The 27,196-nt window shown below is 36.1% G+C and overlaps 1 protein-coding gene across 1 annotated transcript; it reads right to left on the bottom strand.

Moving 5' to 3' along the window:
• Positions 1-22,347: 22,347 nt before the first annotated feature.
• LOC116138989 (calcium-dependent protein kinase 26-like) lies at positions 22,348-25,889 on the bottom strand. The gene is made up of 5 exons (XM_031424666.1): positions 25,736-25,889; positions 24,399-25,197; positions 24,002-24,298; positions 22,975-23,391; positions 22,348-22,891 (listed from the first exon to the last, which is right to left on the bottom strand). Exons 2-5 carry the CDS (start codon positions 24,985-24,987, stop codon positions 22,620-22,622), a joined length of 1,575 nt encoding a protein of 524 aa, XP_031280526.1. The 5' UTR covers positions 24,988-25,197; positions 25,736-25,889; the 3' UTR covers positions 22,348-22,619.
• Between the last annotated feature and the right edge of the window lie 1,307 nt (positions 25,890-27,196).

Here is a 27,196-nt window from a genome sequence, read left to right as displayed (position 1 = left end):
ATAAAATATTTAACGATGACATGGCAAGTGATGACGTGTCAGATGATGTGGCATTGCCACGTCACCTGCCATGTCACTTTGTAAAGTCTCTTTGTATTTGCCTTTGTAAGAGTAGTGTTATTGATACTGAAATGTGATGATAATATATACTGAAAACATTCAGAATAAGAATAAGATACATTTACGTTATTATTATGAATTCAAAACCCTACAACCAACAGCCTACTCTTACCCAACCAGCAACAAATATAATAAAAACAAAACAATTGAATCAGCATACAGCTCAACTGCATTAGTCAGAAATGAACCACAACGCGAATAATATCTACTGAATACAAATGTATATGCTTTAACTGGTTAACAATATCAAATCTCTCCCAACGAAACATGTTCATCATTTACATCCTCCTGCCAAGTACATAAATTATTATTTCCTGCGAGATTCTAAACCGGACCAGTGGACAACTGTCAATGTTTAATAACCACCAGTTAACACATGTTATAAAAAACTTAAGGTTTTTTACGATTATAAAACATACATAACACATACCTGAGTAGCAACAACATCATTTGACAATACTTGAGTTCCCGGTAAACTTTTAGTAATGTTGTCTTGCTCTGTCGATGATTCTTTCCCTATAAAGTAGCACAACACATTAATAATCAAGTAAATATTATTATAAACTTCAAATAAGTAAATAATGTTTCAAAAACAAATATCATGTAAGAATAGGTGTATAACTCATACCAATTATTTGTTTTCGCAATTTTTTATTTTTTGCTCTACGTACAATTTTGTCAACCTTCGATTACTTTCTTTTGCATGGAGGATGACCTTTGCTGTGAACTACCAATGGACTAATAATTAGACTATTCCCCTCTTTGGGAGGACTGTCCCCCTCTTTACTACCAAGCCCCCCCTCACCTTCCTTCTGCTCCAACTTATTTCTCATGCTAGTCATTGATTCCATCAATATGTTACAGTCTTCCTCATTGTTTGATGTCATATCGGCTACTATCAGCATTTGATTAGACAGCTTCTCAAAATGTTGTCCTTCAACGTTTGTGCTCCATCTATTATAACTTACCTTGATTTTCATATGGCATCTTTTTATGTTTTTCCTCCAACGCCGTAGAATGTACTTATCTAATGTGTGAAATCCTTTTATGAATCAACACAATAATGGCATGTCTATATAAAATCCCTCTGAACTCAACCAATGAAAATTACAACGAATATCACATGAACTTTCTTCAAAGTATATCAAAAAGGGAACACGCCGATTACTACTCCAAACCAAACATCTTCTAAAACTTGATACTCCTCATACGAATCAGACTTTTTCATAATAGATAATTCACAATAAATCTTCCCCGCAATCTCTTCTTGAAACTCTTTAAATTTTGTAGTTGTGTATGCATTTTGAAATTGTTTCTCAATAGGGTAATTAGTTATGCATGGTATCCAAGACTTGAAAGATCTAAAATCAGCCTCCCTTTCCTTTTCCACTTTATCTCGCAATACATTATCATATTGTTCAACAAATTGTTTCAATGTTGTTTTGGAATTTACATATCTATCGAAAAATGCATGCATACTTTCACTATATTAGGTAGTAGATATATTTGCCTAGAAAGTATCTTTAAGAAATGCAGGCACCCAACGTACTCTTTCTTTATACAATCCACATAACCATTCATTCTCGTGAAGGTTATACACATCAATGAATTTGTTCCACCATTCTTCGAACTCTTCATGTGTCAATGAATCATACACAATATTTTGTATCGTAAACTTTATAGTTTCATATTCCTTATACCCTCTTAACTTCTCAGGTAGCTTCTTCATTATATGCCACAAACACCACCTATGTCTTGTACAAAGGAAAACAATCTCAATTGCATTTTGTATGGCCTTATCTTGATAAGTGATAATTCCATGAGGAGCAAAATTCATGCATTCAAGCCAAGAACAAAATAGCCATACAAATGTCTCTATGTCCTCATGTGAAATTAGCTCACAACCTAACAATGTCGCATGTCCATGATGATCAACCCCCACAGAAGCAGCAAATGGCATATCATACTTGTTCGTCAGATACGTTGTGTCAAAGGTCACAATGTCATCGAAATCTTTATATGCGGCCCTACATCTAGCATCAACCCATAGCACATTCTTTAATCGACTCTCTTCATCTACATCAATCATGTACCAAAAATTTGAATTCTCCTTTTGCATTTTCACAAAATACTCTAGTACTGCCGAAGCATCTCCAACTCCAAGTCGTAGACTTCTAACTTTTTCAATGTAGTTCCTTCAATCTTTTTGTAGAAACGTCAAATTCTCTACACCTCCTGCCTCAACTGAACATGACTGAAAATTTTTACACGGTCTAATCTCAACTTGATCATTAACTTCAAGCCTCCTTTTCACAGAAGGTTGTATCATTCGGTTTACCTTGAAATATCTTCTTTTCGTTGGACTTGTAAGATCATGGCTATGTTCAAGCACAACTGATTTAATTTCCCTTTTATATTCACCATTCAAAGCTGCGCTAATCCGATTCTTACATTCTGTTTTTTTTCAAGGTATTTCTGCATTTACTTCTCTCCTTCCTAGAATAAGAACACGCCACTGTCACGTATCTCATCTCCCTATCATCTCCTTTCTTTGACGTACGTATCATTGCTTCAAAACCCATTTTATTCCCATACCTTNATTGCAAGAAGTTTGTTGTCTCTCTTTTATTTAATGAAGTTCATCGTCCTGCAGATAATTTCCTGTCCGCTGCTTCACTGGTTGTCAGGTATCGAAGTACAGGATCAAGCCACCAATGAGCAACTTCAAAGACTATGGGCTGAAACCTTGAATTCTTTACAGAAGAGTAGGCCACCAATAATCTTCAATTCTGCCTTCCTCAAACTCCAGGCATGCCTCCTTGAGAAAGCGCTTGATCACCCAAGATATTCCATTTCAGAACCCACTGTTTCCTTTTGGAACTCCACATATGGTAAACAAGTGGAGTTGGATTACCCTCAAAACTTGCTTCACGTCTTAGACAAGCTCTCAAGAAGTGGAAGAATAAACCTCTACACAAGAAACCAACCATTGTTAAAGAGATGCCATTCTGGAATAGAAGACACTACAGCTTCACAGAAATACAAGGTGACTGCAACACATAACAGGAGCTCGAAAAGGGTAGAATTAATACAGGAAATGATAAATATAACTGACCACAGGGGTCAACTGTGCCCTAGTCCAAAAAGAAAGAGGTTGACACTCACTGAACATCAAAAGGAGGTAAGACGAGCACAACAGGGAAGGGAATGGGATTGTGGAGGACATGGTCCTGGAATTCGGACTTATACAAGTGTTGATTTTTCTCAAGGAAATGATGAATCACAAGAGACTCAAGACTATTAGAATTCTCAAAACATCATCGATGTAAATGTTCTTTTGTGGATGGTTATGCGGAAGTGTTGTATGTAAATCAGTAAATTAATAATATGAATTTTATGGCAGAATCAGGTGGCCCTACTTTCGAATGTAATGTCAGCCATAACCATCATCTTCAGTTATAGCAGGTCCCTCTGTGCATATTTTGATTATTTGAGCACTAACGTTTTGGTTGAGTTGAAGGGTCCCAAAAATTACCGGGAAAATCAATGCAAATCAAAAGCAATAACACTACTCTTACAAAGGCCAATACAAAGAAAGATTTTACAAAGTGACACGACAGGTGATGTGGCAATGCCACATCATCTGACACATCATCACTTGCCATGTCATCCATTTCAATATGTCAATCTTCTTCTCCACGCTTTCTCTTTCGCGCTCTTCTCCATCTCCTCTCTTCATCTTCATCGCTCTTCTCCATCTCCATCGTTGTCTTCATCTTCGCGCTCTTCTCCATCTCCTCTCTTCATCTTCATCGCTCTTCTCCATCTCCATCGCTGACTTCATCTTCGCGCTCTTCTCCATCTCTATCGCTCTCTTCATCTTCGCGCTCTTCTCCATCGCGTTGTTCTCTAGAAGCTGTTGAGAGGTAATCTTCATTTTCCTTCAATAAAATGTTTTGGACATTTTCTGGTTTGGAGCTAACTTATTTCTTAATCCTACCTACTCAGAGGTTGGAACTTGGACGTTGATATGGAGAAAGATTCTTTGTTGTATTAAGGACGGTAAGTGGTCTTTTGTCCTTGGTTGAAATAGCATTTGATTTAGACCTAAGGCAATGCTGTGCCATTATTTGGAATAATGTAGTTGTGCAAGATATTCTAAAGCTTGATTTAACTCCAGCGAGTGCAATACCTGAAGCGAGCCATAGAGCTGCTTCGAGGGGATAGGTGAGGTTGAGGTTCCCAAGCAGTAAAGACCATACAGAAGTTTGATGCTCACGGAAAGTTTTTAGTTCGCAGGTCTTTTTGATTTCCCACTTGCTCTGTGGGAATTGAAACCCCTGTTTGCTGTACTAGCCCCTGACCTGTGAGCGAGCCTACACTCTCTCTTATCGAGTGAGTTCCATTTCTTATATGCCATCTCTCCTCTCCAACTTCTGATTGAGAGATTTGAGGAGGGAAAAGGAAACCTAGGAGAAAAAAAAAGAAGAGGATTCTACATCCTAGGAACAATCCTCAAAAACTTTCTGTAATTCCTATGTACNCTTAAAACTCATCTTAATAACTTGTTAGAAGCAGTTTTCAGAATATCATCAACTCCTTGGCCTCTTTCATTGTCAAACCAGCCTGCACCAAGTCTTCCACATCCACTTCACTAATAAGCAGTGCTACAGGCACCGGAAATGGATATCGAAAATTTGCACCGAAACACGTGACCCTGACTCGGACGTCGCCACGTAGGAAACGATAAAAGATTTTCATAAATGGACGGGCATCCAACATTTTTGGATGGCCGTCCATACTTCGTGGATGGCCATTCATTCAGAATGGACGACGGGCCATAACAAATATTTAAAAATTAAATGGACCACCGTCCAAATACTAGGGACGAGCGTCCCTTTAATATCAACGACCATCCAAATTATATGGATGGCCATCCAAATAAGCACACTAGGTGGACATCTGTCCATCTAATGTGGACAGCTGTCCCTATAAAAGGGACGGGCGTCCATTTAGTGTTAAAATTATTAAAAAAGAAAAAGAAAAAACAATAGATGGACCCCAGTCCATCCAGTATGAACGGCTTATGGACGGCAGTCCATCTATTGTGGAAAGCCGTCCATTTTATATGGACGGTCGTCCACCATAGGTGGATTGTCGTCCATAAGAAATCCAAAATTTTGTTTTTAAAATAGAAAGAAAATTTTTTTATGGATGGACTGCCGTCCACAAAAAATCCAAAATGTTGTTTTTAAAATAAAAACCAAAAATTAGATGGACGGCAGTCTATCTGGTGTGGACGGCTGTCCATTCCACATTAGATGGACTGCCGTCCATAGTATGTTAAAAATTATAAAATTTATGTTGTATCTCCTAACTGTACATTTTGTTTAGGGATTTAAAAAAACTCGCAGAAGAAACGCCGAAGACCACCGCTGTTGAAGCCACAGTATCTGCCGCCGTTGAAGCCACAGTATCTGCCGCCGTTGAAGCCACATTATCTGCCGCCGTTATTCACTTCTTCATAGTCATCGTCTGAACTCCGATTGTGAGTATTTTCTTGTTTAGGATTATTTAAGAAATTTTTTACTTAATTTCTGATTCAATGAGGAAGAATTGAAAAATGTTTTGACATTGTGTTTACTGTGGTGTTTTATTGAGCCTATCACCTGAAAACTTGGCAATCCGTTATTTATGTTGAAGCATTGTTGGGTATTTGTCTCGGTATTGTATTGTTTCACATAAAATGGATGCTTTAGTGGGTGCTTTAGTGGCTGGTTGTTGTTGGTTTTTGTATGGTTCAGACGCTGGTGTATTGTTATTTGAAGCAGTGCTTCCAATGGTTAGATATTCTGATGTTAGAAGATAGTGTTCATAATAATATTTTCATGTTTCTTGACAATAAAAACATATGCATTTTTTGAGCCTTCAAACATATGCATTTTTTGGATGAAATAGTCAAAGAAATTGATCAAGACAACGTAAGTATTTATATGTACATTAGCCTTCAATAAGTATAGTTTACTACTTAACATTTGCTTTGCCTCTAGTCTGTTGTTTTCTTCTCATTTTAGCTTGGACTATATTTTTACCCATTGATTAAGTTGAGCCGTATAAAATTGTTAGTAAGGGAATTTTGGTGGAATATAAATTATAATTTAGGTTTAGTATTATATACGGGAATGAATTGTCGCAGCAACCCATCTTGTACATATTGTAACTTCTTACAGCCAGAAATATAGGTTTTCTGTGTTAGCTGCTAATTATTAGGTGAATAACAGATGCTTAAAAGCCAAATCATCCACTGATAAACTGCTGAGGTAAGAAGGCTAGCATGGAATGGTTTTACAATCATTGATAGGATTAGATCCTCTTATGGAAGGTTATCACATAGTTCAAGAATGTTTAACTGGGAGATATCTTTTCTCTATTAAAGTTTTGTGACTGTACTTAGATCATTTTGGTTCCTGAGATTGTTTTACTTGTGCAATATGTTTTGGTAGCAGTTGTAAGTCTTCAAAAAATAATCTTCAAAAAATAGCTCTTTGTTCTTGAATGGATGGTTATATCCTTAAAGATACATGAAGAAAAGAAAGACAAGTTGTCCTAAAGTTTCAAAAACTATAGAAGAGAAAAGTCAGCTCAAATCTATTGACATATGAAACCCTAGCCTAGAAATCAAGAAAAACCTTTTCCAATTAGGTTTTNGGATTTTTGAAGCCGAAAGAAAAAATCCCAAATGGGTTTTGAGTTTTTGTTTGAGCTTTGAAATAGATTTATCGTTTTTGTCTGTGAATGGGTCATGGGTGTTGTCTGTAATTTTAACAACTTAAAAATAAAACTTTTGAAATCTTACAAATTGACCCCCAAAGCTCGTTTAAGCTCGCGAGCTCAGCTTGGATCGAACTCGGCTCGTTACTGTTCACAAACTACTCGAGCTCGAGCTCGACTCAACTGGTTTTGAGTCGAACTCGAGCTTACGACGAGCCGAGCTCGAGTAGCTCGCGAGCTACTCGGCTCGCGTCTCATCCCTACTTGCAGCCCAACAAATATAGGTTCTTTCTCTTATTTTGTTTTGTATAGAGAGTCTTGGTGGCACTAGCGCAACATTGTTGTACATTTCCAATGCCTATTTAATAACATCTCATCACCTAATAAACTAATATTCTCATTTTTTTTCGTCTAACCTTTTTGATACATGTTGGTTCAAAGTACTAGGCAGAAGAAAACATTCCTGTAAGTCATGTCCAATTAACATAATTTTGTTGATGCATGTTGGTTCAAAGTAGTAGGTAGATTTATGAAGGCAGATTTATGTTTGGTAAAGTTGGTGATGATTGCAATAAGTTGAGTTTGGCAGAGTTAGGAATTTCATAATTGTATTCTTTGTTGCTGAGCTCACATTTGCGGGGCCTTATTGTGGGTTGTTGTGCATGTTTTGGTCTTTGGTTTCTGATCATGTGTGAGTATTGAAGCTCTGAGTTTTATGCTATTGAAACAGGCTAAAGTACTTACAGTTTGTCAATCGAGAAATGCAGATACCATATGCATTTCTCGATTGACAAACTGTAAGTACTTTAGTCTGTTTCAATAGCATAAAACTCAGAGCTTCAATAACATGAAATTGTTTGTGTCTGTTGTCATTATATTGAAAGACACAACACAAACACTTGAAATTGTAAACTCTGAAGAAGCAAACAAATATAAACTTCAAACATGATTTTTCATTATACTTGTCTTTTTTTAATATTTACAAAATTACTTATGAATATGTTTTTTCTAGGAAGTTGCTGGTTTTAGAAGAAAGTAGAAAATGGTAAGAGCAAAAAGCACAACCATTCCTCATGGAGGCACATCGTCATCTGGAGTCCAATTTCGACACGTGCAACATAAAAAGCAATACAAAGAGATGGCGAAAAGAGATATTTGTCTTGAAAGAAGTTTGGATTTAGGATTTATAACAAGTTTAGGTTTAGGTGATGAGATTAATGGTTGGATCTGTAATTTGAAATGGGACCAGTTGGTGAGTATTAGATATGACGGATATAAGCGTTTGATTTATGAGTTTTTTAGTAGTTTGGAAGTTGTGGAGACAGGTACTGATGATTTTCTGGCATATACAATGTTTTTTAGATTAAAGAATCAGAATTGTGTAGTGAGGCCACAGGACTTAGCAATCTAGATAGGGATTGATTTTGAAGGTTTGGATAACGTATCCAGAACGTGGGATTCCAAAAACTTGGACGGATGTTTCTGGAATAGGGGTTTATCATCCACATAGGTGTAAATATACAAAGTTAAAGAATCCTGCCATGAGAGTTTTTCACAGATTTCTGACATTCACATTTAATAGTAGGAAAGAGACAAATGGAAATGTGACAGTCAAGAATTTATTGTTGATGGAAGCAACAATAACAGGGAAGCAAGTAAATTTAGCAAAGTTATTGATTAAGAAGTTGGGAGAGATTAAAGCAGAAAAAGGAGAAATTTATTAGGAGATGCTTGTTACGCTATATGTGAGAAGTTGGGTTTAGAGATCACCCCTTCAGATAAAGCCAATAAGATAACATTTTCTGCAAATAATTTGTTGGGGGATGTCACATTGTGTAAAATGGGTTTGATTAAAAAGAATGTGTCAGGAGAATGGTTTCTGATTAGAGATGAAATGGAGGAAGAGGCAACGGTTCATGAAGGTGTCCCTGTTCCAGAAGGGGAAAGTGAAGAACGAGTCTATGTGCACAAAAGAAGAAGAACGAGCATTGAACCTGGATTTTCTCAGAATGTAGAAGAAATGTCTTCTCATACCTTAGATGAAATAGTAAGCAGATTTGATCGGATCGAAAGGTTTCAAGAGGAGAGTTTTTCACGTTTTGAGAGGAAAATGCAGGAACAATAGGATTAGTTGCAAAGTGATTTCAACTCGTTCGCATCAAGAATAGAAGAAACGGTTGACATCCTTGGGGAACGCATGATATAAATATCCAACATGATGAAGAAATTGTCACCAGCCTCTTCCTCCTCCAATCAGCCTCCACCCCTTATACTATGATGAAGAACTTCTCAACAACCTCCACCTTCTCATCATCCTTGGGGAACACACTATGAATGTTAATTGTCATTATGTGTAGTTCAAATACTAAACTGTATGTACGCAAATATGTTAATTAATAAAGTTTGATTTCACAAGATGTTCTCAATTAGCTGAACTTCTCTAATATCATATGAATGTTAATTCTCAGTATGAATGTTATGTACAAAGATTATATTTGCCATAGTATCATATCATTAATTATTGTTCAATAATATCTGAATGCTCATGTATATGTAATCCTAAACATACCAAAAGACATATCAAAATTAAAATCTCAAATGAAATGTAGAATAATATATACTGAAACAATAACACTACTCTTACAAAGAAGACTTTACAAAGTGACGTGGCAGGTGATGTGGGAATGCCACATAATCTGACACATCATCAATTACCACATCATCTGACACGTCATCAATTGCCACGTCATCATAAAATATTTTATCAAATATTTCAATCTTCTTTTCCACGCTTTCTCTTTCGCGCTCTTCTCCATCACCGTTTTTGGCACTGCTCTACTAACTGCTCTTCTCCATCTCCATCGCTCTTTTCATCTTCACGCTCTTCTCCGTCTTCTCTCTTCATCTTCATCGCTCTTCTCCATCTCCATCGCTGTCTTTATCTTCGTGCTCTTCTTCATCTCCATCGTTGTCTTCATCTTCGTGCTCTTCTCCATCGCCTTGTTCTCTAGAAGCTACTGAGAGGTAATCTTCATTTTCCTTCAATAAAATGTTTTGGACATTTTTTGGTGTGGAGCTAACTTATTTCTTAACTCAGAGGTTGGAACTTGGACGTTGATATGGAGAAAGATTCTTTGTTGCATTGAGGACGGTAAGTGGTCTTTTGCCCTTGGTTGAAATAGCATTTGATTTAGACCTAAGGCAGTGCTGTGCCATTATTGGGAATAATGTAGTTGTGCAAGATATTCTAGTATATTAATGTGGTATGAAAATGATTTCTGCATTGGGAAATATGATGTTATTTACCTCTCAATGACTCGAATCATTTACCATGACTGTTTGATCAATAAGTGGATTTATGCCTCTGGTAATGTTATAGGGTCCCATTGGAAAGTTGAGGAGCATTCAAGTAAAGTGGTGTGTAACCAAGAAAGGGTCTCCATTTTCCATCATGATTCTGCAGTTTTGGTTCATTACAGATTCCTGGATGACCTTTAGGTACAAGATTAGTTGCTTTAAGTTGTATTCTAGTTGTTTGGTGAGATCTATTGTATCTCAACATGATTGTTAAAGTTAAAAGTGAATTTCACTATGTGCCTACATAGAGAAGTCAAAATGCAGATATGTAATTTGGATTTTAGGCCTTGCTATGAGTATGAAACATTAACTCATTTATTGCATTGTTTTTTGGTCTTTATGTTTCATTTTTTTAGGTCTTTTGTAATTTAGCTACATCTAGTTTGATTAAAAGAAATGTCAGTTTACATTAGATGGCTTAATTATGTGGTTTCTGCAACGGTAATTGTATTGGTTGAACTTGAATGTGGTCTATTAATTGGTATTGAAATAAGATTTTTCCAACATTTTCATCAAGTCGTTGGTCCATTTTCCTGGGTTATTGCTTGTTTTGGTTGTTGTTGCGGCTTTTCATACTTGGTGTAGTGTTTTGGTTGTTGTTGGCTGTTCCTGATTGGCTGTATGAGAATGGGTGAAGTGGTTTTGAGCAGTGAAGAAACAATGGAAATGGAGTTGGAGACAGAGAAGAATGAGACTAAGAAGGATGGCTCATCTGAGGTGGTTAGGTGGGAAAGATTTCTGCCGAGGATGGTTCTTAGAGTTCTATTAGTAGAAGCAAATGATTATGCATGTCATATTATCTTTGCTCCTCTTATAAAATACAGTTACAAAGGTATTACTTTAGTGCATTCTTCATATTTAGTGATCTTAGTTTGGAATTTTATTGGTTTCTCGGATATATATTTAGCTTTTCTTGCTCCATTTCAGATTTTTGTTTTGTGGAACAGCTCATATATATGAGATGAATATATAGCTCTGTTGAATAGCTGACTCTTAATATCCTTGTTGAATGACAAGATTGAGTTATATTATTGATGCCACAACATAACTGGATTAGTAATTATCATTAGATGTGAATGTTTAAGCAACATAATGATTTAAGATTCACATGTAATGGTGATTATCTTTATGTAATTATATGATTTAAATGAAGGTAAATGATTAAAAGGTAACCCAGAAGACAAAATCAGATCTTCAATTCAATTACTGCAGGAATATTTGGTAACATATTCATAAGAAATACAAACTTCGTATACTTATTTGATAGAAACATAAATTACTAATGTACAAAAGTCTAAGTAGCTAGCTTTACAAAACTATCATGGTAATTCAAACTTCATTGAAATGGAACTGGAACACCTTGCTTTTTGTTGACAATGGCCATTGCCAAATACCGGATACCCATTCCAATAGGCGTTTGGTTATCAGGTCCTTCCCAGAAGGGAGCTTCACCGTCACCCACAAGATGCCAATATCCTGTCCTTAGAGACTCAACTTGCTCCTCTGTGCAGTTCTATAATAGTGCTTCCACTCGGAAATTTATTCCAAGAGAACCAAGAAACTGGGACTGATTAATCGGACCTTGGACAGACACATTCTCTGACAACATGTTGGAAAACAATGATAATTTATCTTCATTACTCGCTTTCATGTTTTAAGTACTTCAATAAGTAAAAATAAAATTAAGAATTTGACAAACCCAAATGACAAGGTTCTGCACCTGAGGCTTACTCATCAGAATGCTTGACGAAAGCAAAATCAACATATGCACTGAGATCAGCAGTCCCAGGATTATCAAATATGTTGACAAATTTATGTTTCCGAATTGCCTGCAATATTGGGTCATTAGGAAGAAAATTGATAAGTGGAAAAAAAAAAAAAAAAGGAACAGGACTTTATATTTGCAAGTTGTCTAACGGATCAAGATTGACACTAAAGTAAATAATCTTAACTTACAAGTTTTCAGCAGAACAATGATGAGGTTTATATTCCTCATGAAACAAGAAAGGTACACAAATATAACTATTTTCTTTTTTCTTTTTTTTTCAACACAACTATTTACCTATACCCATAATGTGATGATTTCAAAACATTTGCATGTTGTAACTGGGATTATTAATTGGTTTATTTATCATCTGGGGCAGTTAAGTCCAACATTAAAGTGCCTGTCGGCTTGCTTTCATGGGGAAAAAGATTAAAAGATAGCAACATACTTCCTGATGGAACCTACTCCAGTGCAGCATGCCATGATACAGGTGCTCCTGCCAATGTGCTAACAGTCCTCTTTTCAACATTTTCACTGGTACTATCCTCATCCATGCACTTCAAGTTCTGATGCTGAAGCTTCTATAATGTTGGACTACATTCTATCAAATGTACGTGCAATGATTCAGTAAAACTCTTAAACTTTGATGCACCCTGAAAGAAAAAGCTATTGTTAGAAAGAAGAGGAATATTAATGCAAAAGAATCCTAATCTTGTTAGAAAGAAGAGGAATAAAATAGTTAGCAATGACATGCAAGTTTCGGTCCAAAGGAAATGCTAATATGCAGTTCCAGAAGAAGCACCTTAAAATGATATATGTAACTGGTGTGGGAAATTATTCATGTGAGTCATCCAATTAATGCTAACTATTCTGACAATCAATAAATAATTAATTTGACTACTTGTGAAATTGTTCATTCTTTACCAATCCCTCTCACACAACTAGCAAGACCACCACTATGATAAGTGGCAATGATCACACCATAAAGACCTGCAAAACACTATAGAAAATGCAGCAACCAAGCTGCAATAACATAGAGAACTGCAAAAAACCAACCTCCCCTAGAAGAGCCTCATCACTAGTGCCAAATATCCCTGCAGTCACACAAACAAAAACACAAAGGTGTTGCATCACCAGACCCCTTCAGTATGCTATAACTGCTACTACGTTGCAACAGTCCTAAAACCTCCCCTGAAAACTTGTACAGAACTGAGCCAACTATAACCACATATAACAGGCCCGAGCTTGACAACAACACACAAATACAGCAGAAACAAAAAATGCAGCTTACAAGCTATAAATCCATCAAATTCTCCCAAAACTAGACTTCTCTACAAAACACTGCACATACAGCAAAAAAGGTGCAGTATTCAAGCTGCAGCAAAAACAGATATCAAAGGACACTAATCACGTATTGAAATCCCACATGCTTTGATATCCAACAATGCTACAGTTATATAACAAAAGCCATGTTATCTATCAATAAATAGAATAAAAATAAGAAAATAATCAACAAAATTGATAATTACTAAATTTTTACCTTCAACTTTTTTATCCTTTTCTTGTTTTTTATTTTACAAAGAATTTGTTCAACCTTCAACTGCTTTCTTTTTAATAGAGGACGACCTTTGCTGCGGACAGCCCGTGGACTAAGAATATTACAATTCCCTTCTTTGGAAGTACCATCAACACTTTCACAATTCATTCTACTATTAGCTGACATGTTTTCTCTTTTAACATTCCTGCCAACACCTTCATTCGACATCAATTTTTTCTTAAGATAATTGATCACTTCTATCACCATATTACAATCATCATCATTGTTTGATGCTAAGTCTGCTACAGTAGAAAATAAATTAGACAAGTGATCAAATCGTTGTCCTTCAAGATTGATGCTCAAATTATTATAACTTATTTTAACCCTGGTGTCACATCTATTTATATTTTTCCTCCATCGCCTTAAAATGTACTTTTCTGGTACATGAGAAATTTCCTTGTGAATTAACACCACAATTGCATGTCGACATAAGATTCCTTTAAACTCAAACAATTGACAATTGCAACGAACATCACAAGTTGCTTCATTAAAACATACCACAAAAGGGACACGACGATGAGTCCTGCCAACCCTAACATCTTATTTTATTATAAACTCCATATAGGAATCATTCTCTTTAAAAGAAGATATTTCACAATAGAGCTTAGCAGTAAGCTCTTGTTGAAACTCTTTGAATTTCGCAATGGTATATGCATCTTGAAATTGTTTCTCAATACCATAACTGCTTATGCAAGGGATCCATGATTTGAAAGATTTAAAATTAACCTCCGTTTCTTTCTCCACTTTATCACGCAATGCATTCTCATACTGTTCCACAAACTGTTTTAAGGTGGTTTTTGAATTGACATATCCATCAAAGAATGCATGCATACTTTCACTACGTTGAGTGGTAGACATACTTGCCTAGAAAGTATCTTTTACAAATGCTGGCACCCAAAGTTGTCTTTCATTATACAATCCAAGTAACCATTCATTGGCCTGAAGGTTGTGTTCTTCAATGAACCTATTCCAGCGTTCTTCAAACTCCTCATGTGTCAATGAATCATACACTGCATTTTCTAAAGAAAGCTTAATAGAATCATATTGGGTATAACCTTTTAACTTTTCAGGCAAAAATATGCCACAAACACCATCTAAGTCGTGTATCCAGGAACACAATCTCAATCGCATTTTGCATTGCCTTATCTTGATCAATGATTATTGCCGTTGGAGCATAATTCATCATACATGCAAGCCAAGATTGAAAAAGCCATACAAATGTCTTTGTGTCCTCGTTAGAGATTAACCCACAACCAAACAATGTTGAATGTCCATGATGATCAACACCAACAAAAGCTGCAAATGGCATATCATACTTATTGGTCAAATATGTAGTGTCGAATGTTACAACATCACCGAATTCTTTAAATGCAGCCTCACTTCTTGCATCCACCCATAGAACATTCTTTAATCGACCCTCTTCATCTAAATCCATTATGTAGAAGAAATTTGAATTCTCATTTTGCATATTCAAAAAATATTTTTGAATTGCAGAAGCATCTCCAACACCAAGTCGTAGCCTCCTAACTTTTTCAATGTAGTTTCTACAATCTTTTTGTAGAAAAGGAAAATTCTCAAGACCACCAGCTTCTACTACAAAGGAATTGAAATTTTTATTGGGTCTAATCCCAGCCCTATCGTTTACTTCGAGTTTCCTTTTGACGTATGGTTTTATTATTCGATTGGCCTTGAAAAATCTAGTTTTGCTAGGACTGCTGAGTTCATGGTTATGATCAAGGACAACTGAACATATTTGCCAACTTCCATCAGAACGTAAAGCTGCACCAATCTGGGCCTTACAATCAGTTTTCGTCACCGGATGCATTTTAAAGGCATTTCTAGAGATACAGGTCGACTTCCCACTACAAGCACAAGAAAGTGTTGCATATTTCAACTTTCCATCATCTCCTTTGTTTGAAGATCTTATAATAGCTTCAAAACCCATTTTATTCCCATAGCTTCTATAGTATTGGAAAAGTCTATCAAATGAATCAAAATTCATTCCAGGCTTAAGCTCTAATTCCTTTTTTACATTTCTTGCATCTTCTATTTCTTCCTAATTAGATATTATAATAGCCAGAATTAGAATATAATAATATTTAACAAAAAGGTAGAAATAATACCATAAAAAAATTATTATATTAATCAATAAAAAGAGATTACAAAGAAAATTACCTCAACGGTATTGAATTGAGAAGAAGGGTTCTCTGATTTAGTTCTACTGCATTCTTCCATCTTTGGTACTATGATGTTAACAAATTACCCTAAATAAAATGCAAAAAAACAAAACCTCTATGTTATAAATATGATTCATTAATTCAATTAAAAAATAATAATATTAGTACTTCATTGATCTTCTAGAGCAAAACCACATTCAACTCAATTCCTAGAGCAAAAGCAATTTCAGTTTCTAAAACATTCTATCCAATGCCACCACTTCAAACAACTTTTGTTATTCTGTCCTAATTAAGATTGAATCATGTAACTTGTCCAAAATATAACTACCAATGGAGATCAATTCACCAATTGTAATGTTATCAGATACCATTTCACCAACAAGATATTCGAAAAGTTAAGAATGATTTTGATCCAAGTGAATCAATTCTTCTTGTGAAATAAAAGACATACAACATACTTAAAAAACATTTGATCTAACTTGCACAAATCTGATACAAAAAGTCCTCCGACGAATAGCTAAACTCATACATCGACTTTGCAAAAGAAAACTAGAAATTAACTACATAAACACAATGGCTTCCCCAACTATTTTGATTGAAATTCCACTACAGAAGTCTCTTTCTCGGCCTAATTTGTGGGATTTGAACTCTTTATCTTTTTTTTTTTTACCTAGCTAGTGTAATTAAAAAACCCCTTTGTTCATAGGAATTACAAAAAGCTTTTGAGGATTGTTTGTAGGATGTAGAATCCTCTTCTTTTTGTTTTCTCCTAGGCTTCCTTTTCCCTCCTCGAATCTCTCAATCAGAAGCTAGAGAGGAGAGATGGCATATAAGATGAAATATTTCATTGAATAGAGAGAGTGTAGGCTCACTCACAGGTCACGGGCTAGTACAGCAAACAGGGGTTTCAATTCCCACAGAGCAAGTGGGAAATCAAAAAGACCTGCGAACTAAAGACTTTCCGTGAGCATCAAACTCCTGTATGGTCTTTACCGCTTGGGAACCTCAACCTTGCATATCCCCTCGAAACAGCTCTATGGCTTGCTTCAGATATTACACTCCAACGAGTTAAATCAAGCTTTAGAGTATCTTGCACAACTACATTATTCCAAATAATGGCAAAGCAGTGCCTTAGGTCTAAATCAAATGCTATTTCAACCAAGGGCAAAAGACCACTTACCATCCTTAATGCAACAAAGAATCTTTCTCCATATCAATGTCCAAGTTCTAACCTCTAAGTTAAGAAATTAGTTAGCTCCAAACCAGAAAATGTCCAAAACATTTTATTGAAGGAAAATGAAGATTATCTCTCAGCAGCTTCTAGAGAACAAGGCGATGGAGAAGAGCGCAAAGATGAAGACAGCGATGGAGATGGAGAAAAGCGATGAAGATGGAGAAGAGCAAATAGTAGAAGAGTGCGAAGACAGTGATGGAGATGGAGAAGAGCGATGAAGATGAAGAGAGGAGATGGAGAAGAGCGCGAAGATGAAGAGAGGAGATGGAGAAGAGTGCGAAGATGAAGAGAGCGATGGAGATGGAGATGGAGAAGAGCGATGAAGATGAAGAGAGTGATGGAGATGGAGAAGAGCAGTGCTAACAACAGTGATGTAGAAGAGCACGAAAGAAAAAGCATGGAGAAGAAGATTGAAATATTCAAATAATAAAATATTTAACGATGACGTGGCAAGTGATGACGTGTCAGATGATGTGGCATTGCCACGTCACCTATCACGTCATTTTGTAAAGTCTCTTTGTATTTGCCTTTGTAAGAGTAGTGTTATTGATACTGAAATGTGATGATAATATATATTGAAAACATTTAGAATAAGAATAAGATACATTTACGTTATTATTATGAATTCAAAACCCTACAACCAACAGCCTACTCTTACCTAACCAGCAACAAAAATAATAAAAACAAAACAACTGAATCAGCATACAGCTCAACTGCATTCGTCATAAATGAACCACAACGTGAAAAATATCTACCGAATACAAATGTATATGCTTTAACTGGTTAACAATATCAAATCTCTCCCAACAAAACATGTTCATCATTTACATCCTCCTGCCCAATACATAAATTATTATTTCCTGCGAGATCTGAACCGGACCAGTGGACAGCTGTCAATGTTTAATAACCACAATTTAACACATGTTATAGAAAACTTAAGGTTTTTTACAATTATACAACATACATAACACATACCTGAGTAGCAACAACATCATTTGACAACACTTGAATTCCCGGTACACTTTTAGCAATGTTGTCTTGCTCTGCCGATGATTCTTTCCCTATAAAGTAGCACAACACATTAATAATCAAGTAAATATTATTATAAACTTCAAATAAGTAAATAATGTTTCAAAAACAAATATCATGTAAGAATAGGTGTATAAGTCATACTAATTCTTTGTTTTCGCAATTTTTTATTTTTTGCCCTATGTACAATTTCGTCAACCTTCGATTGCTTTCTTTTGCATGGAGGATGACCTTTGCTATGAACTACCCGTGGACTAATAATTAGACTATTCCCCTCTTTGGGAGGATTGTCCCCCTCTTTACTACCAAGCCCTCCTTCACTTTCCTTCTGCTCCAGCTTATTTCTCATGCTAGTAATCAATTCCATCAACATGTTACAGTCTTCTTCATTGTTTAATGTCATATCGGCTACTGTCAACATTAGATTAGACAACTTCTCAAAACGTTGTCCTTCAACGTTTGTGCTCCATCTATTATAACTTACCTAGATTTTCGTATGGCATCTTTTTATGTTTTTCCTCAAACGCCGTAGAATGTACTTATCTAATGTGTGAAACCCCTTTATGAATCAACACAATAATAGCATGTCTGTATAAAATCCCTCTGAACTCAAACAAATGACAATTACAACGAATATCACATGAACTTTCTTCAAAGTATATCAGAAAGGGAACACGCCGATTATTACTCCAAACCAAACATCTTCTAAAACCTGATACTCCTCATACGAATCAGACTTTTTCATAAAAGATAATTCACAATAAATCTTCCCCGCAATCTCTTCTTGAAACTCTTTAAATTTTGCAGTTGTGTATGCATTTTGAAATTGTTTCTCAATAGGGTAATTAGTTATGCATGGTATCCAAGACTTGAAAAATCTAAAATCAGCCTTCCTTTCCTTTTCCACTTTATCTCGCAATGCATTATCATATTGTTCCACAAATTGTTTCAATGTTGTTTTGGAATTTACATATCCATCGAAAAATGCATGCATACTTTCACTACATTAGGTAGTAGACATACTTGCCTAGAAAGTATCTTTAAGAAATGCAGGCACCCAACGTACTCTTTCTTTATACAATCCAAATAACCATTCATTCTCGTGAAGGTTATACACATCAATGAATTTGTTCCACCGTTCTTCGAACTCTTCACGTGTCAACGAATCATACACAATATTTTGTAACGTAAACTTTATAGTTTCATATTCCTTATACCTTCTTAACTTCTCAGGCAGCTTCTTCATTATATACCACAAACACCACATATGTCTTATACAAAGGAAAACAATCTCAATTGCATTTTGCATGGCCTTATCTTGATAAGTGATAATTCCATTAGGAGCAAAATTCATGCATTCAAGCCAAGAACAAAATAGCCATACAAATGTCTCTGTGTCCTCATGTGAAAATAACTCACAACATAACAATGTCGAATGTCAATGATGATCAACCCCTACAAAAGCAGCAAATGGCATATCATACTTGTTCGTCAGATACGTTGTGTCAAAGGTCACAATGTCACCGAAATCTTTATATGCAGCCCTACATCTAGCATCAACCCATAGCACACTCTTTAATCGACTCTCTTCATCTACATCAATCATGTGAATTCTCCTTTTGCATTTTCATAAAATACTCTAGTACTGCTGAAGCATCTCCAACTCCAAGTCGTAGACTTCTAACTTTTTCAATGTAGTTCCTTCAATCTTTTTGTAGAAACGTCAAATTCTCTACACCTCCTGCCTCAACTGAACATGACTAAAATTTTTTACACGGTCTAATCCCAACTTGATCATTAACTTCAAGCCTCCTTTTCACAAAAGGTTGTATCGTTCGGTTTATCTTGAAATATTTTCTTTTCGTTGGACTTGTAAGATCATGGTTATGTTCAAGCACAACTGATTAAATTTCCCTTTTGTATTCACCATTCAAAGCTGCACTAATCCGACTCTTACAATCTATTTTTTTTTCAAGGTATTTCTGCATTTACTTCTCTCCTTCCCAGAATAAGAACACGCCACTATCACGTATCTCATCTCCCTATCATCTCCTTTCTTTGACGTACGTATCATTGCTTCAAAACCCATTTTATTCTCATACCTTCTGTAATACTTCACCAAACTATCAACTGAATCAAACACTATTCCAATATAAGGCTCCACTTCTTCCTCTGCACATCCCGTATCTTCTAATTCATCACATTCATTTTCCCGATTCAATGGTTTTATAATAAACAAACTTAGAATGTACTAATACAACACATCATAATAAACAATACAATACAACACATTTAAAAAAGTTTCAAACACAATTTACCTCAACATCATTGAAATGAGGCAAACTGGACTCTTCCATATTCCGTAATTTCATGCACAACTAATACCAGTTTTCGCGTTCACAAATCGCGTTCACAACAGTCACCAACAAATATTATCTATCAATTATTTTGTATTGTAACATATATTCAATCCAAAATAGAATATGAAACTAAATGAATATATAAAATAGGTCAAAAATTATTTACCTTAACAAAAAATTTAGAGCTTTAAAATGTTTGATATCCTTATTTTCGTTTCTTGGTTATCTCTATAAAAAGAGGTCTTACTGCTGCTGCTTGGCTATTGAGGAAGAAACTGGCATCGAAGCAAGAGGAACACAACACGCAGACGAACGAGAAGAGAAGAAAAACAAATAACGCAGACGAAGGAGAAGAGAAGAAAAACAAATAAAAATGAAAGTTTTTTTTCCCCTTATTATTTCACATAAAATTTTGGCGCTTATTTGTAAAACGTATTAGACAAGCTATTCATTTTTATAACAAATTTTTTTTTTTTTTTTAACAAAGTATGGATGCCAGTCCATGTAATGCAGACGATCGTCCATTTACAAGGGACGACCGTCCACACTAGATGGACTAGCATCCATTTACAAGGGAAGGCCGTCCACACTAGATGGACTAGCGTCCATATAGAAGGAACGACTGTCCACACTAGATGGACTGGCGTCCATATTATGTCCATTATATTTTAAAAATTTTTTTTTTTTTTAAATTTCACAGATGATGGACGCCAGTCCATCTCATGTGGACGGTCATCCCTGTAAGATGGACAGCCGTCCATATAATTTGGACGGCCATCCATATTAATTGGACGCCCGTCCCTAGAATTTGGATGAGAGTCCATTGTTTTTTATTTTATTTTTAAATACTTTTTATGGACCCTCGTCCATTCTCCTATGAACGGCCGTCTAGAAAGTATGGATAGTCATCCATTTATGTGAGTGTTCTATCGTCCTACATGGTAACGTCCGAGTCAGTTGTCATGTATTTCAATGCAAATGTTCGGTGGCCTACCATCTTTCGGTGGATATAGCATTTTTGAAAAAAAATTTCATGTACCAAGTCCATGACAGATGAAAAAGAAACATATATATATATATATATATAATATATATATATATATTTTTTTTTTTTTTTTTTTATGACCAAGTGTCCGGGTTAGCTTACGCACACCTCATTAATCTTGTGGGACTCTGAAACTATCGGTCGAGTAAAACTTTAATGACTATCCCTATTAACAACAAGGAGAATCGAACTTATGATCTCTTGAGTAATACACCTAAGAGTTCTTATCGAACCACTCGATCACCCCAAGATAATTAAAAAGAAAAATATTTCACAACCAAATCAGTGCCCCATTCTTTTAACAGTTTAAAAAATAATTCTTATATGCATGTAAAAAATATATAATAATAAATTAAAAGAAAGTGATCATAGAGGTAACTCAAGTTAAGTAACATCCCAGCATCCTCTACAGAAACTTTTTAAGAAGTTGATGTCAGAACATAAAATGATGGTAGAGGGCAGGGATGAAACTAACCTACTTCAGAGAGTGTCTTCGCACGGGCATAGCAGTCTTATGGTGCTTTTATTTTATGCACTCCAGCAGACAATTATAATTATTACGTGTATTGATTAAAGCATGTTAGAGATTAGTCTGGAAGAAATATTACAAGAACTGGACTCACTGTTATTCACTAAACAAAGTTTATCTCTTGGACGCATGTGAGTATATCCACCCATACAGATTTTACTTTTGGTTTCATTAATCCCAAATAATGAAATTACGTTTATAGAGGAATCTTAAATCATCAATAGCCGTTTCCATACTTGCTAAATCCCAAATGGATTTAAAAGACAAACTCTTGAGGAAAATATATGCTTAAAACGCCAACATTCAAGAACGATCAACAGTGAGAATTCCATCATCAAACTTGGAAAACTTCATTATATCAGAATCAAAATCCAGTTTTATACACGTGGCATAAGCCTATCAGACACAACTAGTTAAACACTGTTACTTATCACCAACCCAAACATCACATCACTCTCAGGCATCATATATATATATTACAAGACAACCCATTTGAAGCTAACATGAAACTGTGTGCTATTCACCGCCATGTTTACAACACAAACATAATACTACAGATTAGCTGTAAAATATTTTCATGGGTCTCTCTGTCCGAACCCTCCAATTCAACTTATGATGTTGTCTGGTTCGAACTTTCAACACACGAGTGAGGATTTCAACGATGGGGCAATTGAAATATCTGTACATGACGCCCAACGGATCACTGACTCAGACACCACGAAATCAAGTTGCTCCCTCTCACCAAGACCAATTGTTCGGTTCCTCTTACTGTGGATGCCCAACATCTTGGATCCAATGGTCCCTCCTGCTCTTTTAACTTCAGCTGTCTTATGTTCTGTTTCTCTCAACTGATGCCCAAAGCAAGGAGAAGAATCAGGCACTGTAAGAAGCTCCTCCAAGCTAGCCTCTGCATGATAGGTTAAAGATATAATTTAGATGAAAGTTCTACAAGAACACGATGGAAGGTTGAAAGATAGAAAACTCAATTACCTCCATTAGTTGCATCTAGTCTGGTTATATTGGTTGAACGATCTGCTGAAATACCTTGCTCAATAGAAGCAGTGCCAAAAAATGCAAAACTTGGCATTGAGGGTACAGCCACAGGAGAAGTGAATTCCAAGGTATTAGAATCGCTGGGACTACAGAAAGAAAACCTAGCAGAAGCAGAACAAGGTGTTGACGGCTCTGCTAAGAAAGAAGAAAATGATGTTCTGCATGTGAACGCAGGTGATCCAGCATTGGAAACAATAGGTGATTGAGTTCCACTACCAAAGCTGATGTCCTGATTCCTGATAATAAATGGGGTAGAGAATGAGCCACTTCCTAAATCCCATTCCTGAAAACCTTCAAAGTTGTTCCCATCTGATACTTCAAGATCCAGTATGTCATCCTTCATCCATGAATGATCTACAAGAGTAAGAGAATTATGTCAAAAAGGGAACATCTGCAATAAGTAAGAAGAGATAAATTTTCTCAATTATGGGCCTAACCAGCACTAGTCATGTATACAAGTAACTAGCCTCAAGTCATACAAATCCTACCACAAGCAGGGGTAAACGTAGCTACATCCAAATCAAGAAAATTGTAATACAGCAAGAATTATTAATAAAAAATAATTATAGAGTTGACAGTCTCAAAAATTATCTCCAATAACATATTTCTTGTGTCACAAACACACACATAAGGAGTGAGAGAGAGAACTACATTCTAAGATGGACAAAAAAAAGAAAGGGCCTGCTTGAATGTGATCTCCCTATCTTTGTAAACAAAAGTTCGAGAATGTGCTCATATAAATGTCCTTATGTTGACGCAATAATCTCAGACATATAATTCTCTTTTCCTTCAAAGAATCTACCATTTTTTAGTTTTTCTAACTTTAGTTTCTAATAGTGAAACAGTGAAGAAAGAAATTAAGACATCTCCCATATGTTACCAGAATCCAGAACAGGATGTTTGAACCTAAATGTTGCATATCTAAGACATGGATTTCCAGTAAAAAAGTTAGCATCCACCCTACCTAAAACCTGTTGAGCAGTGAGCCTCTGAGAAGGATTCAGAGAAAGCATTCCCCTGACTAGTCTCTTCGCAGATTCAGATATGTTATCCCAAGGATTTGATGGAAACCGTAGATCGGCTGCCCTAACAGCATCAAATATCCGTGACTTAGTGTTACCCCAGAATGGGGGCATACCACTGAGAAGAATGTATAAAATAACGCCAGCACTCCAAACATCAGCAGCTTGATTGTAGCCCCCGGTCAATACCTCAGGAGCTATATAAAATGGACTTCCAACAGTTCCATGCAGACTCTGCCCTGTTTGGCCAAAACCCAAATGCATAAATCACAAAACACCTTGAATTTTACTGGGGACAATAATTGACATGAAAAGGAAACAAAGATTACATAGCTTTACCAGGCTTGATGTAGGTAGCAAGACCAAAGTCAGCCAGTTTAATTGGTGAGGATGAGGCTTTGGTAGCCAAGAGAATGTTCTCTGGCTTCAAATCTCTATGAACAACCCCAATTTCATGACAATATAGAACAACTTGCATCAAATGCCTAAAGAGAATCCTAGCCTCTGCTTCAGAGAATCGCCCATACTTCTCTAACTGGTAGAAAAGTTCCCCTCCAGCACAAAGCTCCATCACCAGATGCACAGAGTTTTCATCCTCATAAACTGCCTTGAGGTCTACGACATTTGGGTGACCTGATAACCTAGTCATTATTTCAATCTCAAGCTTTACACTCCGTGCATCATCAGAGGTCACTAATCTATCTTTGTTAATTGATTTGCAGGCAAACACCTCTCCAGTCACTTTATCAGAGCAAACCCTAATAACACCAAACTGCCCCCAACCCAACTGCTGCCCCAGAATGAATCGGTCTTTTAAATCAGAGATCTCGTTAGCTTGCAAAATGGTTTCAGTTAAGGTTGCCGCTTTATAACAATTACAAGGTTGCCAAGATGGTTCACTGCTGCTGTTGCTCTTGGCAACAGCCATGCCAAATTCTAGTTCCCAGACCAGCCAAAGAATAACAGAAGAATCTCAATTTGCTCAGACAAATAATACTTGCAGGCAAAATCCTAGGCAAACACCCTTTTGAGAACACGTGTTGCCGTGAAGAACCCTAATAAAACATGAATGCCAAAACAACAAACCCTTTACTCCCAAAGCTAATAATTGTCCTGAATCTTGATGGATCAACCGGATCTGCAGTAAAATTAAAAAAAAAAAAAACATATACTTCAGGGTCATTGGATTGAAACAACAATAACAAACAAGAGCAATTCACCAATATATATAACATATCATTTGTTTTACAGCAAAATAGTAATTTAAACTTACAAAAGATACAGTTCAAGCTCAGTAGATAATTCAAAAAACCCCATGAGACAAAACGAAAGTTTCTCACAACACCATCCCATCTATGAACAAACAAAAGTTTCATCTTTCGCTTAGGAAAGTAAATAAAACCCTAAACATCAGAAACCAGCCCAAATCAGCATCAAAGAGTTATAAGCAAAACAACACTCATTACCATCTAAAAGCTCCTAGATTTTACAAACAAAACCAAAATCCAACACTAACCCATAAAAATTCACCAGAAAACAATGCACCTCAGATCCAAAAAAACAGACATAGAACAACATAATAATCATACCCACATTCCCAAATTCACAAACAAATACAAACCTCACATCATTATAAAAACTAAAAAAGAGAAAAAAAGGAGAAACAGAAAAAGAACCTGGATAAAAAGAAAGTGAGAGACACGGAGAAAGAGTACGTTGGAGCAGTGACTGAACTCTCCAACAAAACTCCCGTCCCGTGGGCTCTCGTTGGTCTCCTTTGGAGGAGTTTTTTTGGAATATGCTGTTTCTGTGTTTTGTAATGTAAAATTTAAAAAGCCTTTACATTTTCCTTCCTCGGACGTGAAAACTAAGTTTATTTTAGTTAAACAAGAATTTTATGTTACATAAATACATACGTTGACGTTGTTATAAACTTGTTGTAGTGGTTTAAGGTGTAGGTGTCTAAAGTCTACTCGCTTGTTTACCTAAAAAGTTTTTGTACTCGCGGATTCAACCGCGAGTACATAAACTTTAATAATTCTATTTTTTTAAGAATTAAATGATAAATATTCTGAACCTAATACAGCAAAAATTTAATTTAACCGAGACTCTTAAAGTTAACTATCATATATATTCATCTTTGATAATAGTTGTGATTATTCAAATTCAATAACTTTTGAATATATTCAAGAGTAAACGACATATTCCCACCCAAGGTTTGACGAAACCAATATTAGTATCATTGGTTTCATTTATTTCAGATTTTCACACTTAAAATAACAGTACTATAAATTTTTATGGTTTAGAGGGTGCAATTACTATAATGCCCTTAACTCTAAATTAATAAATTTTTTTAGCCCCTAGATTAATAGAATTTCAAAACTTACCATTTTATTTTCAAATTATATCGAAAACACCCTCGATCACCATACGCCCTCGTCAGAAACAACCCGATCTGGGCTGTTTCAGACGACGTCGAACCCCCTGGTCACCTCCATCACCTTCCTCGTAGTCCGTCGTCCAAAACCCCTCTGGTTCCAGACTCATTTGCCCCTCTAATCGCCGGCACCGTTAGGCTCAGGGCTTTGGTGTTCTTCACAGGATTCCGGTCAATTCCGACTGTGAAAATCTAATTGGACACCACCAATGCAACCACCGTCCTCAAATCTGTAAAACCCCTATGTCCCTAGCAACCGTTTCGTTGTCATTCGCCGGTCGAGAGTTCGTGTTCATCAACTGTTTTTCGTTGCCATGGCTGGAGATCGGTGAGTGATGAGGGGTTGTGAATGGTATGGTTTTGTAGAGGGGAGGATGAGGGTTCAAATGGTGGTGACAATGGTGATTTTGGGTGGAAGAATCACCAGAAAAGAGCAAAAAACGTCGGGAATAACAGATGCTAATGTGCGTCGGAGGACTGTTAGAGGTGGTGGTTTGCTAACGTGCGTGACCCATGTAAAATGACCAATTTACCTCTTTATCGTAACATCAAATGTTTTTCTGTCACTTTAAAGGTGAAAATAAGGAATAAATGGAACCAATGGTACTAACTTAGGATTTCGTCAAACTTTGGGTGGGAATATGTCGTTTACTCAATATTCAACCCCTTAAATACGGGGTGGGATTTATATTTCACCAAC

The sequence above is a fragment of the Pistacia vera genome, unplaced genomic scaffold (genome assembly GCF_008641045.1).
Source record: "Pistacia vera cultivar Batoury unplaced genomic scaffold, PisVer_v2 Contig345, whole genome shotgun sequence".
NCBI classification, from domain to species: Eukaryota; Viridiplantae; Streptophyta; class Magnoliopsida; order Sapindales; family Anacardiaceae; genus Pistacia; species Pistacia vera.
Note: the sequence above shows the minus strand (reverse complement) of the source record. Positions and strands in the feature narration are given on the sequence as shown.

Bases quoted from the DNA above. Each gene is read 5' to 3' on its own strand.
- LOC116138989 (XM_031424666.1), bottom strand. From the start codon at position 24,987: ATGGCTGTTGCCAAGAGCAACAGCAGCAGTGAACCATCTTGGCAACCT. The intron at 24,299-24,398 runs GTAAAGCTATGT...TTGGCCAAACAG, and splicing joins TGCTACCTACATCAAGCCTG to GGCAGAGTCTGCATGGAACT. The intron at 23,392-24,001 runs GTAGGGTGGATG...TTACTCTTGTAG, and splicing joins CACTGCTCAACAGGTTTTAG to ATCATTCATGGATGAAGGAT.